The sequence below is a fragment of the Lacerta agilis genome, chromosome 7 (assembly GCF_009819535.1).
Source record: "Lacerta agilis isolate rLacAgi1 chromosome 7, rLacAgi1.pri, whole genome shotgun sequence".
In the NCBI taxonomy this organism is placed as follows: Eukaryota; Metazoa; Chordata; class Lepidosauria; order Squamata; family Lacertidae; genus Lacerta; species Lacerta agilis.
The window spans coordinates 1,162,566-1,176,656 of record NC_046318.1 but is presented as its reverse complement, the minus strand read 5'-3'; the positions used below and the strand labels follow the sequence as shown (position 1 = coordinate 1,176,656).

At 45.2% G+C, this 14,091-nt stretch overlaps 1 protein-coding gene across 5 annotated transcripts; it reads left to right on the top strand.

Annotated features, from left to right (window-relative positions):
- The first annotated feature begins 123 nt into the window (after window positions 1-123).
- On the top strand, window positions 124-11,790 carry ATPSCKMT (ATP synthase c subunit lysine N-methyltransferase). Of its 5 annotated transcripts, XM_033154105.1 has the most exons (6): window positions 124-186; window positions 4,104-4,233; window positions 4,904-5,199; window positions 7,429-7,566; window positions 10,101-10,151; window positions 11,208-11,790. In XM_033154105.1, exons 3-6 carry the CDS (start codon window positions 4,915-4,917, stop codon window positions 11,406-11,408), a joined length of 675 nt encoding a protein of 224 aa, XP_033009996.1. In that variant the 5' UTR covers window positions 124-186; window positions 4,104-4,233; window positions 4,904-4,914; the 3' UTR covers window positions 11,409-11,790. The 5 variants fall into 5 exon arrangements, with proteins under 5 accessions (XP_033009996.1, XP_033009997.1, XP_033009994.1 ...); XM_033154106.1 differs by lacking the exon at window positions 124-186 and having other exon boundaries at window positions 4,072-4,230; XM_033154103.1 differs by lacking the exon at window positions 124-186 and having other exon boundaries at window positions 4,072-4,233.
- Window positions 11,791-14,091: the final 2,301 nt, after the last annotated feature.

Below are 14,091 nucleotides of genomic sequence, written 5' to 3'. Positions count from 1 at the left end.
GCTCCAGGGGTTTGCGAGACTCAAAACTTTTGTAGTGGCCCTCTACAGTTTTCCTATCTCTATGCGCCAACCACCCTAGGCGGGACGGGGGAGGAAAACCCTGAATTCGGAAGGGGGGGTTCCCTTTTCCCTCCTGCAGAAAATGCGATGGTTCAAGCGGGCGGCCTCGCTTCGAGAAGCACCGAGGTGGCAATTGTCTTCTGAACTCGATGGTATCCTTTGGCTTTTCAGTGGAAGCAGGCAAGGGAACCCCTTCACTCAGGGGGACGCCCTGTTCCCCCCTTTGGTGGGCCCAATGGTGCAGTCTGCCCGGAGTGGCGGCCTCCCTTGACGCTTCTGCCCGGAGTTGGCGCGCTCTTGGCGTTCCTCCCTCCTGCGACGGAGTTCTCTGCCCCGCGCGCATCCCTTTTGCGCCTTATCCCAGGGGGCCGAAGGGCGCTGGACTCCAATGAAGCCTGGGCAGGGTGAGGCTGGGCGCCGGTGACTGGGAAGCCGGCGGGCCCCCTGGTGCTAGGGAGCCTCGGCCTCTGGCCTTGGGGGTGAGTTCTGCTGCTCCAAAAACACCCTGTTTTTTCTTGTCCACCTTCGTTTTTCCTCCTCCTCGCCGTTCTTTTCCCTCTTTTCATTTTGCCATGCCGCCGTTCTCCCTCTTTCTTCTCCTCTTGACACAATAACATTTGTACAAAATTGTGGTAAATGGCAAGGTTTGACCTAGATGAGGCCACGGGTCCAACAACCACGGCCTTACTCATTTATTAATATATGTGTGCTGTCTAATAACAAGTTTCTCTGAGTGATTTCCAGTCAAATATAATGCAACTGTAAATAAAGTATAAAGAGGAAAATAAAATCGGAATAAAAAAATTCCAACACACGCAAACACAGGGTTTAGATTTTGAAGTAAATGCACAGAAGCGCGCTACCACCGAATGCGCATGCGCACAAGACGCCTCTTCTTTCTAGCATCCCGTTTCAACCAGCAAATGGGCCTCCAGAATGAATTATGTCCATAAGTAGAGGTTCCACTGTGTATCAATACCAAATTACAATGCCAATTTAAATACAAATAAATCACATAACCAATTATAAAATTTAAGTGGCCCCCTGCATGCTGTACTTCAAGGCCTACTAATTCCCTTTAATTCTGCTTCCAAACTATTACTCAGTCCAATTACAATCCAATCTTGATAAAATCCCTTATACCACAGTTACAATTATTTAACTTCAATTTGTATTAACACATTTAGTAATATTTAATATATAAGTTCGCTAGTGAAGTTCTCCTTTCTTCTTCCTGTGAGGTATTAATCTCAATTGTTCCTTTATATCTTTGTCAAATATTATGCTCATCTTGGTTGTTCCTGGTCTCCCTCATGGTGTCACTCTAAAGAGATCTCTCCTCTTTTGTTCTCTAGACCCTCTGATTGCATCTGTAAAATTCCATCACCATTACTTTCAGTCCCAGGAGGGGGGGTTTCCCTGGCGCCCTGCCAAGCCTCCAAGCTCTCCCTTCTCCGTCCAGCTGAAGAAATTAGCTAAAATTACTTGTAGAAGAGTGATATGGCGCCCCGCCAAAGCCTTAGCAAGTCCTCAAAGTCCAATCCGTCCTCCCCTCAACCAGGGAAAATAATAATAATTAACATCTTCACTTGCTATATGAAAAAAGAATTGGGGTTTTTTTTGGGGGGGGGTTGCTGCGGCTTTTATGTAACAAAGTATTTATAATGAAGCCATTGGCTCCCCTCTGCAACACATACCGTCTTTTAGATCGAATGAAGTCATCTTTCCGATTTAAATCTGTACGACCTTGTAGCTATTTCAAATCAGCAGACCTTAATCTTGTCTCATCATTACCAGCACGCGTCTGTACATTAATCCTAATTAAATTCTTAATGAATAGAAGAACACTGCTTCTTAATGGTGCCATTGGAGGGTTACCAACAAGCGAAGTGCTGTTATGTTCAGCGCCTCCCTGCCTCCCACATTCCATGTCGGAGCGAAAGCCAGGTACCGAGACGATCTGAGAGTGAAGCTCATTCCTCCCCGGCCCTGAGTTTACAAAGATATTTACCCTCAGTCATCTTTGTTTATTTCTTCACCTACAACCCCCCATTGTCGTGGGAGCTGCCCCCTTGAGGCAACCAGAACCGGAAGCTGAAACAACTACTGTACTTGAATTCTTGAGAGTTTAAAAAGCCCGGGAAAAGAAAAACATTTTGCCCGATACTGAAACGTGTACTCCCCCCTCCAAAAAGAGGTACCCATTCCCAGGGGCATTTCTAGCCCCTTGGCTGCCCGGGGCGGGACATCGCGGTGTGTGTGTGCGTCATGATGCACGTGCACAGCGCGACACCCCGCCCCTGGGGATGCCGGGCAGCGGCTTCGGGAGTCTCTGCAGCCCACAGAGACTCCCGAAGCCGCTGCCCGGGCTCCCTTGGCGGAGTGCAAGCTGGGGCGGGCCAGCGAGGAGGGGTGTCACCCCTCCTCGCTGGCCCGCCCCTCTCCATGCCCCAGCTCCGCAAACCAGCCAGCGGCGGGAAAAGCTGCTGAAAGGGGAGCGAAGGAAAGCAAAGCAGGCGCTTGAAAGTGCCTGCTTTGTCTTCCTTTCCTCCCTTTCAGAGGCTTTTTTTGGCCACCGGCTGGCCCGTGCGGAGCGCAGCATAGAGGCAAGGGGCAGGCCAGCAAGGAGGGGGTGACACACCCCCCCCCCGCTGGCCGCCCCTGTGGCTTCACCCTGGCAGTGCCAAAAATAGCCTTATTTAAAAAAAGCCCGGGGGTGGGGCCACCGCCCAAAGTGTCACCCCCAGCAGGGCGCTGCCCGAGGTGGGCCGCCCCCCGCCCCCCCCTTACTACGCCCCTGCCCATTCCCTGATGGAAGATAATCTCATTGTCTGTCTTGGGACGTATGGGAGGAGACAGTGCCAAGCTGTTTAGGACTTTGCAAGTCAGCCTCAGCACCTGGAACTGGGTCTGGAAACAGACTGGAAGCCAGTGCAGATGGCAGCACTGTCATCATATGATTAGGACGCGGGTGGCACTGTCGCTAAACCACTGAGTCTGAGCTCCCGTTGCTCGGTCCCAGCTCCTGCCAACCTAGCAGTTCGAAAGCATGCCAGTGCAACTAAATAAATAGGTACTGCTGCAGCAGGAAGGTAAATGGCATTTCCATGCACTCTGACTTCTATCACAGTGTCCCGTTGCGCCAGAAGCAGTTTAGTCCTGCTGGCCACATGACCCAGAAAGCTGTCTGTGGACAAATGCCAGCTCCCTTGGCCTGAAAGCGAGATGAGCGCAGCAACCCCATAGTTCCTTTTGACCGGACTTAACCGCCCAGGGGTCCTTTACCTTTAGCTAATACGGTTAGATGGGCCAGCCCCAGTTAACAATCTTACAACCCTATTCTGGACAAGCTGAAGTTTGTGGCCTGTTTTCAAAGGCAGAACCACAAATGCTGCACTGAATTTGTCCAAAGGGTAGATTACCAGAACCTGGATAACAAAAGCAGATAATCTCCATGCAGATAGGATTGCAGTTGGCAAATCAGCAAAAGCTGGTAAAAGGAACTCCAGGCCAGGCTTAGATGTTTTTGACCTCCAATATTACATTCTACACTGTACTATCTTGCTGCATAGCTGTTTGTGACCATTGTTTCCCTCCCTGTTTTGTTACTATGCCATACGTCATGAACATTTACAGCCCAATCCTATGCAAAATGGGGCATAACAAGGGCTATTGGAATCAGCAGGCCTAACTCTGCATAGGGCAGAGCAGATGGCCTTCAATAAATGTCTCTGGTCTAAAGAATGTGGCTTGTGGCATATTCTGCAGCATGTGGGACTTACAGATGAGTAGGCCTGCACAGGGTTAGACTGCTCATTTCGTTGCAGAATTTGCAGTGAAATGAGCAGCCTAATCCAATGCATGCTTACATGTAAGTCCCGCTCAGATCAGTAGGAGTTGCTTCTGAATAAACAAGCTTAGGGTCAGGCTGAATGTGTCTGAATTCTCAGTGATTCTGATAATGCATTCAAAAGGAGTATATTTGCATAGTGAGCTTATATATCGTATGGTGTTCTCCATTTGTTTTTTTCCATTGCAAATAGGATCCAATTTACGAAGGAACATTAACATTTCAAGTGTTAGAACACCAATGAACATTACAGTAGAAATGCCAAAGGAAATATTTCTGACGAGAGATCATCCTTCATTATTCAGATCCTGCGAGACTGGGTAGTAGGTATTAATACTAGATTGTGTATGTACATTTTGTACTGTTTAAATGAGAACAGAGCTGAGGCATAATTCAGTTTCTCTCGTAATTCATTTTCGTTAATACAATTTGAGGCAGTGTTGACAAGAGGCACAGTCCAAAAAGGAAATTGATGTTTTAAATTAGAAAGCAGAGGCATGATATTCCCAAAGCCAAGAATTTTTAAGTCCTGCTGCTGTGAATGGGAGAGATTTAAACACGAACTTCATGTATAATTAACTAATGAAATTTGCTGCTACAAGATGTGGCAGCCCATCGCTCAGACAGCTTTAAAAGGGAATTAGATAAATTTGTGAATGGTAAATTTGTCTAATCCTTAATGGACCCTCGTTGTTCAGAGGCAGTATACCTTTGAATGCCAGTTTGTTGTTGTTGACGATTAGTCGTGTCTGACTCTTCATGACCCCATGGACCAGAATGCCAGTTAGTGAGGGACAAACAGCAGGAGGAGGGCTGTTGCCTTTATGCCTTCTCAGATATTTCTGAATGGTCTGTGCTGGAAACAGGATGTAACATGGGACAGCCTGATCCAGCAGGGCTCTTTCTCATATTATATCTCCTGTTGACATTGGGGTGTAAAAATATAAGCTTAATAGATATTCTCTTGTATAATAAATGTTTTCCCTTTTCTAGGTATTTTTGGTATGCCAGAAAAACTTTCTGGAGGCAACACAGCACAAGACATGATGCCGCTGATGGTCTCTGATGAGGGCCCTAAACAAAGGAACTGGGGCTTACTGGTCACCGGCATCATTGGTGGGACATTAGTGGCCCTGTACTCTGTTGCCACGCCATTCATTGCCCCCGCACTGAGGAAGCATTGCCTGCCATATGTCCCTGCAACTTCAAAGCAGGTTGAAAATGTCCTGAGGATGCTAAAGGGCAGAAATGGACCCCTGGTTGATATCGGTAGTGGAGATGGCCGCATTGTGAGTCAAAGTCAGGTTTTGTTCTTGTTGGAGCCATGCTAGTACATGTCGACCTATGTGGCACTGTGCTCAAAGTGTATGTAGCTTTCATACAGGGCTAGAACTGGGCGAGATGTAGGAACACATGAAGCTGTTTTGACGGATCCATTGACACATGCAGTCCAGACTTGTTTGGTCTCAGTGGCAGCAGTTCCCAGGCAGAGGTTTCTTTCCCAGTCCTGCTACCTAAGATCCTTTAATTGGAGATGTTTCCAGTTGACCTGCCAATCATGTGCATTGCATTTGAGCTATAAAGTACATCAGGAGAGCTGCCAGCTGCAATCCAGTGTCCCCTACCACACACACATGGGCACTTTAAAACCTGCTGCTAAGTCAGGTGTTGAAGCACCTCTGGCTTTTCCTGCCCTGTGCACAATCCCAGGTATTTTGCCCACTCCTTGCTGCTCTAGCAGTTGGGACTCCACGTCCTAGGACAAAAGGACAAGAGGAAAAATGAGAGGGAGGCAGAGTTTCTGCGACTGCTTAACTTCCTGGTTCAGACTTCCATTCTAACCCCCAGCCTGGCAGGGCTTTGCAGAGCGGTGCTGCTGCAGTCACAGGCTGGTTGCTGGGGGTTGATGACGGCTGGGCCTTGTCCCTGTGCCAGCTCCAGCCGGGCCCAGCAGTTGGGTCAAGATCAGGCCTAATGCCAGCCAGCGATGACTGTGAGACTAGCTTGATATAATTATTAAAATATTATTATTATTATTATTATTATTATTATTATTATTTGTACCCCAGCCACTCTGGGCGGCTTCCACCAGAATATTAAAATACAATGATTCATCCAGTATTAAAAGCTTCCCTAAACAGGGCTGCCTTCAGATGTCTTCTAGTTGTTTATTTCCTTGACATCTGGTGGGAGGGTGTTCCACAGGGTGGGCACCACTACCAAGAAGGCCCTCTGCCTAGTTGCCAGTAATTTCACTTCTCGCAGTGAGGGAGCCGCCAGAAGGCCATCGGTGCTGGACCTCAGTGTCTGGGCCAAACGATGGAGGTGGAGACGCTCCTTCAGGTATACTGGGCCAAGGCCATTTAGGGCTTTCAAGGTCAGCACCAACACTTTGAATTGTGCTGGGAAACGTACTGGGGGCCAATGTAGATCTTTCAGGACCGGTGTTATATGGTCTCGGCGGTCACTCCCAGTCACCAGTCTAGCTGCCGCATTCTGGATTAGCTGTAGTTTCCGGGTCACCTTCAAAGGTAGCCTCATGTAGAACGCATGGCAGTAGTCCAAGCAGGAGATAACTAGAACATGCACCACTCTGGCAAGACAGTCCACGGGCAGGTAGGGTCTCAGCCTGCGTACCAGGTGGAGCTGGGAGACAGCTGCCCTGGACACAGAATTGACAGAATTGACCTGAGCCTCCATGGACAGCTGTGAGTCCAGAATGACTCCCAGGCTGTGCACCTGGTCCTTCAGGGCACAGTTGTTACCCCATTCAGGATCAAAGAGTCCTCCACACCTGCCTGCCCCCTGTGCCCCAAGAACAGTACTTCTGTCTTGTCAGGATTCAACCTCAATCTGTTAGCTGCCATCCATCCTCCAACCGCCTCCAAGCACTCACACAGGACCTTCACCGCCTTCACTGGTTCCAATTTAGAAGAGAGGTTGATTCAGCAGATCCTAGAGTTGTTCAGCCCTGCCTGCTCCCCATCCTTGGAATGCCCCATTTGGAAGCTGGCAGGAGACCAGCTCATCCGGAAGAGCCCTCTCAGCAGGCATGTGGGCAACGGGACCAAGGGTGGAGCATGATGGAAGAAGTTGCAGCTCTTGTCTTTTTAAACCATTGCAGGAGAAAAGACATTATCAGGCGGCCCTGATAGTAAGTGGCTCCAAATGATTGCATCACCTGCTTCTTGTTATCAACAAATTGACAGATTCCCATTAAAGTGAATAGCCAAATCAATTTATTCAGATATTTGCAAGGCTGAGATCTACAATTGAGCAGATAGTTGCTTCAACAAGAAAGCATTCCTTTTATGATTCCTATCATATATACATGCAATAGAAATTAAATCCCATTGAACTCAGTACACAATGCTATACATGCCTAAGATCCTGATGTATGTTTGCCTTATTTAAATTATTTTATGTACAGTATTTTCACAAAGTACCAAGTTCTAATATTCGGTGTCCCAAGGAATCTGTTTATTTTACTGAACAAAGACTGATTTATCTTTTTGCAGGTAATAGCAGCTGCAAAAGTTGGGTTCAAAGCTGTGGGTTACGAATTAAATCCTTGGCTCGTGTGGTATTCCAGGTACTGTGCCTGGAGAGAAGGAGTTCATCAGAATGCCAAATTTTACATTTCAGACTTATGGAAGGTATGAGAACATTTGCAACTGATCAGCTATGCAAGTAAAATGGTCAGTTGCAATACTGAATATGGCTTTTAACATTTTTTTAAAAAAATGCTGCATACTAATATTGAAATTCCAATGGAAAATTGGAATTGGAGCACACATAATAAATTAAATTAAAGCCAGAGGCAAAATGGCAATTCCCCTTTTCCCCTTTCTTCAACCTTTTTGTTTGTGTCTGTCTTTGGGCCAAACTAGAGGCTGGGCAGGCACACCCCTTAGGCAAGGTGAGGCGGCCATCTTGGGCGGCAGGATGCTCCGCAGCAGCAGATCTGGTCTCCAAGGGATGCATCGCCTGCTCCTGCTGCAGCCTCCTCCTTGGATCCTGCCCCCTCCCTTTCAGCCCCCTCCTCAGTGCCACCTCCACAGCGGCCTTTGGGCAAATAGGCTGCTGATCTCCTCCTACCCCTAAGGAGGAGATGGCGGGGGCTGCCTTCTGGGGTCTTCTGAACTCTGCACCTACACAGCGTGATTCAGAGAGGCCCCTTTCACCCCCCCCCCCCGTGGCAGCCTTTGATTCCCACTTCAAGCACCAGATCGGGTAAATTTGATTCTCCCCTCCTTGTTCCCGATGTAGGTCTTCACTCGCCCCTTCTTCCCTGATGGTGAAGGGGGCACTCTTTTGAGGTTTGCCTCAGGCACCAAAATGTCTTGGGCCGGCCCTGACTAGAGGTGGCACCATGCATGGCGTTCGCATTGCTTTATTTACTCATAAGAGCAGGTGGGTCTTTAGGTCTGCCACCTCCCAACACCTGTCACAATCTGCATTTGCGGGGGGGGGGGGCTGGTTGCACTGGGCTGCTCTTTAGATAGGATGCCTAGAAGTCTTGTCACTTTCCCCTTTGTAATTTCTTTAAAGACATCCTTCACTCTCTTTTAATGCAACCAAACCTCTCTCTCGCCTGTTATTTCTCCCTGTAACACTTTCAACACTCTTTGCTTGGTGTCTTCTCTCTTTCCTCTGTCTGGAATTCTTCAACTTGCCTAATCTATTTTGCTCATCTAGGGCTTGCTGATCAGAAGGTTGGCAGTTCAGATCCCCATGACAGGGTGAGCTCCCATTGCTCTGTCCCTGCTCCTGCCCACCTAGCAGTTCGAAAGCACGTCAAAGTGCAAGTAGATAAATAGGTACTACTCTGGCGGAAAGGTAAACGGCGTTTCCGTGCGCTGCTCTGGTTCGCCAGAAGCGGCTTAGTCATGCTGGCCACATGACTCGGAAGCTGTACGCCGGCTCCCTCGGCCAGTAACGCGAGATGAGCGCCGCAACTCCAGAGTTGTCCGCGACTGGACCTAACAGTCAGGGGTCCCTTTACCTTTACCTAATGGTCACAGGACTCCTTTTTCTGTTCTTGCATTGGCTCCCTCTCCTGTATTCTGTAATCTTGTTTTGTTGTCCTTTTGAAACCCAAATGGCAAAACATTCTGTTTCTCTGGCTAAAAGTTATGATCTGAGCTGTGGGAACTGGAAGTTGTTGAATGCTGTTATCTTTTGCTTTTGTAACACTGGGATTTCATGCTGTTCTCTTGCTATTTTATTTATTGTTGGCCACTTTGAGCTTTGGGGGAAAACAGCTAACAAACATTTCAAAGGAATTAAATTAATTTCCACTACTGAACCTCACCATTTCTTCCTTGCTGCTCCCTGTTGTTTGAATTCTTTATCTCTTGGTTTTGATCTGACTCTTTTCATTGCTGTATTTAAATTAATTTGCCATCCCCAACCCACAAGTTGTATTGGAATACAAGTTCCATCAGAGTTAGTGAATAAGCAGGTTATCTTTTCACTGTTAATCTGATATGTTCTCATGAGAGTCAGTTGTTAGATGGCTGTGACTTTAAAAGAAACAGGAGTTTTTCAGAGGGTTGTGGACTAAGCAGTTCCTCTCATATAATATAATTATGTTTGAAATTCATGAAAATATAATGAAAGAGAAACATAAAAAGACTGGAACAGGAATCTTTAATATTAGACCAGCCTACCAAATTATTTATCCCTTGTTAAATATTAGTAATATCTCACTTCTCAAGAAGCCTTAACCTAGAAAGTTTGTTCTTGAGTGTAATACGATCACTATCCCAGCTCAGAGACCAATCTAGGTTTCTTATGATTGAAGTAAAGCCTAGGGAAAACACACAAAATGAATTGTTTAGAAGTAGAAGATAAGTTTAGAAAATGAGACTTTCATTTGCTTATGCAGCAGAAATTCAGATAGGTGTTTTTTAGTGGCAGGCAAGTCACAGTAGCAAAACTCACCACCAGTTTCCTTCCGTTGTCCATATGTAGAAACGGAGCAGGGATCTCCACTACAGTACATTGCTGCCATTAGGAGCAAAATGTTTAATTTAACTTAAATACAGATTTTCTGATTCTTAGAATGTAAAAGAAAGAACTAGATGTGCTTTTTCATCACGTTACATACACATGGTCTGTACTAAGTAGACAGACAAACAGAATTTTTAGTGGATGAATATTGATGACTACCTTTTTTTTTTAATAGGTCAGTTTTTCCCAGTACACAAACGTCGTTATATTTGGAGTACCTCAAATGGTAAGTTCCTGTTATTGAATCATAAGATTATCTAGAATGTTGGTATATAGAAATCAATTAGAACCTTTTTAATGAATAGGTAGGACAGAATCCTTGTTTCATGTTGGGGGGGGGGGAGTAGAAACTGCTTATTAGAAAAGCTAACAATAAGCTGAAACGGACACACGGGGACAAATGAAAGAGGGACGCCTTCACTCCAGGATGGCTCCCCTTTATTGCATACACAGCCCAACAAGACAGCAAGAACCCGCCGACAGCATACACATCAATCTGGCTTACTTACCCAACAAGTCCTCAAATCCCATCCCAGGCAACCGCAGACAACCAACCACACCTTGGGCCCCCAACCTCTCTCACTACCAAGGACACGTAACAAGCAAATAGACACAAAACCCCACATGTACACTGCAAAAAAAATAAAAGTCACCCCCCTCTTCTTCCTGACCTTATACTGTACTCAACACTAATGTCTCATAACAAATGTAACTGATCGGTAGAAAAGACTGTACAGCTTGAAAAAAAAGAGACAAGGCATGTCCTTTTGTAAACCATGAAAATCTTTAATAATAATTTTTTTAAAGGGGTAGAAACTGCTGCTAAAATGTGAAACTCTCCAGAAGTATCCCCACAACCATTCAAGTGCATAGAGCCTTGCTTCCTCTACAGAGTGCTTATCGCGGGATACATCTGTTGTGTCTTCTGCTAATTTGCTATCAGCATTTCTGTACAGGCTTCTGTGTCTTATTTCACACTCAGCAAACCTCTTTTAATTCTTGCATCTGTCTACCAGCCCACTGAAGTCTTCCAAGGTGATTCTAAGGTTCTGCCAAAGTCTTCCGACATTTAGTCCTCACTTGATTTTATAATTCCATACATTGTTTGACGTGTATGTTCCACAGTACATCGTCCCTTGCCTAACTTCGAAATGAGTTGGCAGTTCCTGGATGTTCTCTGGAAAGCTAATGTTTTATATACCCATTTAGTTATTCATATACGTATCCTAGGGCTGAACACCATGTCCTCCCCTCCGTCTGGAGGGGTTTTGTTCCTTCACAGATGCTGCAACTGGAGAAGAAGCTTGGGGAAGAGCTAGCAGTGGATGCCAGAGTCATTGCCTGCCGTTTTCCTTTCCCCCACTGGAGACCAAATCATAGCTTTGGAGAGGGCATTGACGCGGTGTGGGCATATGATTCAGAATCCTTTAGGATGAAAGAAGAAAATGACCTGATTAAGACTAAGCGCATTCTTTCTGATTAGTTTAAATTCCAGAAGTGTTGCACTGGTGCCTTTAAACGATGAATGTGGGCATTTTATAGATAGTATTGTGTCTCTTAGGCAGGTGGGAGAAGATTTCAGAAGTGGTCGCACTAAATACTTCCCTGGACATTTCCTGTATCTAGTCAAGGAGGGCTTCAGTCATGAAAAATACTTGTACAACTCCCCCCCCCCCAGTCATGGTTAGATGGGATATAACTTTAATTTTAAAAAGTAAATGACAGAATTGTCACTTACCAATTCTTAAAAATCCACTGGTAAAATGTGTCCTCAGTTATATGTGTATTTTGCTATAATGCATAATCAATTGTAATATCTAACAAGGTTTTATTAAAAATTGGGCTGTCTGATACAGCTAACTTTCCTTTGAGTATTCTTTGTGCTTTACGATTAGATGAAGACCTTAGGCACGCTTCCTCTGAAGCAGGTCTCTCCCTCGCTGCTTGTCCTTCTATCTCCCCTCCCCTTTCCTACTCAATACACTTCTACTTTGTCAGAACAAGAAACTGTATTGCCACATTTTATGAGGACAGATTTTTTTTTTTAAAAGCTTTATTTAAACATTTAGGTGTTACAAAACAAAACGAGAAAAAACCGACAATTCAAAACAAACAATATATATTCAATATATTCAGGCAAACCTAAAGCCCCCTTCCCCCCCATCCCTCACACTTCCCTCTATCCATGTCTGATCTTCTTTTACCTGCTGTACTATTTGTTATTGTTGCGTTGTTGTTCACTATATCTATTTATTTATCCTATCATTCCTACTAAATTTTGTGTCACCTTGCGGCTATTAAGTTATACCATATTAATTTTCAGACTTTAGCACCCACTTTCACCATGTCTTCCTTAACACAGTCCCGCTCTTTCTTAATTGCTTGATTAGAACATCCTCTGATTGATGCTGTTAATTGTGCCATCTCTGCAAATTCAAACATCTTTATTCTCCATTCTACTAATTCTGGTATTTTGTCAGCTTTCCCGTTTTTCGCCAGTACAATTCTGGCTGCTGCGGTTGCATAAAGAAATACATTCCTATTTTTCTTAGGGGTGTCATTTGAAACTAAACTTAATTTTAAAAAAGCCTCTGGTTTCTTCAAGATTGAAATTCTAAATATCCTTTTAAGCTCCTCGCATATCCTTGTCCAATATTGTTTCACCATCTTGCACCCCCACCACATGTGATACATCGCCCCCACCTCTGTTTTGCATCTCCAACATAAGTTTGTTTGTTTTCGATACATCTTTCAGAATGAAAATGTTTTACCTCTGGTACCTCACACCAGTTAATTTATCGAGGACAGAGATATTTAAAGTGCCTGCCTGGCCATAGAGGTGGGACAGAAAGAGTACAGAGTAGGGTGTGTGTGTGTGACGAGTGGAGTTACCAGTCAGTAGAAAGCAACAGAAGAAGCGGCCAATGGGAGGAGTTCAGCATCATGCTAAGTTGAAGTCACTTGGCGGTATACTAGTTGCACCAGGGAAGGGAAGGAAGCCAGCGTGGTTCTGCTGGCCGGTTGTATAGCAGATTGATGTAGCCCCAACATTTCTGGTTGCACAGCAAGCTTCTGCATCCGTTGCACTGGATTTCATATTGTGGAACCATTATTTTTGCCTTTACTCCAGTGCAATAGCTCCTTGAACCAGTACTCCGAGACTGTTGAGTCCAGGCCAGTATGTTGAAATGAAGATGATGCAATTGATTAAATGGTTTTAACAAAAGGCAGCATAATGTTAATACAGAGAACTGCCAAGTGCTTGTCAGTCATCCCAGTCTCATTGCACATATAAACAATAACATAATTCTCCAAATGAAGCAGGATGAGATCTCCAGGAATGAACCTCATTTCATACTTCTTCAGCAAATGGAGAATATGCAGATCGCATGGAAGCTGAAGCCAGCGCAGCTATCAAGTACGCTAGCTCTCTTATAAAGCAGGCACGGCTCCTCCCCTTCAAAGTTTCCCTCTTGTCTTACTGTGTTTGTGAACCTTTCAACACAGTTGGCTAAGCTGGTGGAGGGCACGAAATATTCATGACCATCACAACTGCCCCGGAGCAAGGCTATCAGAAAGTTTGTGCTCCAACTTCTGTGATGAAAGGGAATGTTGTCGGATTTGTTGCTGGAAATACAACTTTACACAGACTCTTGGGACAGAAGTAACTTTGTGGATGATAAAGTCTCAGGAGAGATTCAAAGAACTAGGAAGTTCAAGGATGGGTAGCAGAAAAGAGAAGAGTACAGCGAAGCAGTAAGTGCCAAGAAATTGGATCTTTCTTTGAAGAAAGCAACCAATTCTTGGACTGTAGGCCTTTCATTAGAATTTATAGGCAATGCTATGTTTGATTCTTCCCCAGAAGCATTAGTGTTAAACCAAAATAGGTGTTTTTTGCTTTTCCTGAGTCCTTCCCTGCCCTAAGACAGTCCCTTTTTTGTGAAAGGGTACAAAAGAGTTTGTAAGAGAGTGTACATTGGGTGACATTTCATGCTACCTAATCACAGATTGTTAATGAGTTGCTGTACAATGTTATTCGTGTGTCAGTGTCGGGGATAATCATCCAGCTACACATTGCCATTCATATTCTGCTACATCTAGTCATGCAGAACTGCATGTAGCTAGAGTGGAATTTGGGCAAAAGTCTTGCTGAGCAGCATGGGCAG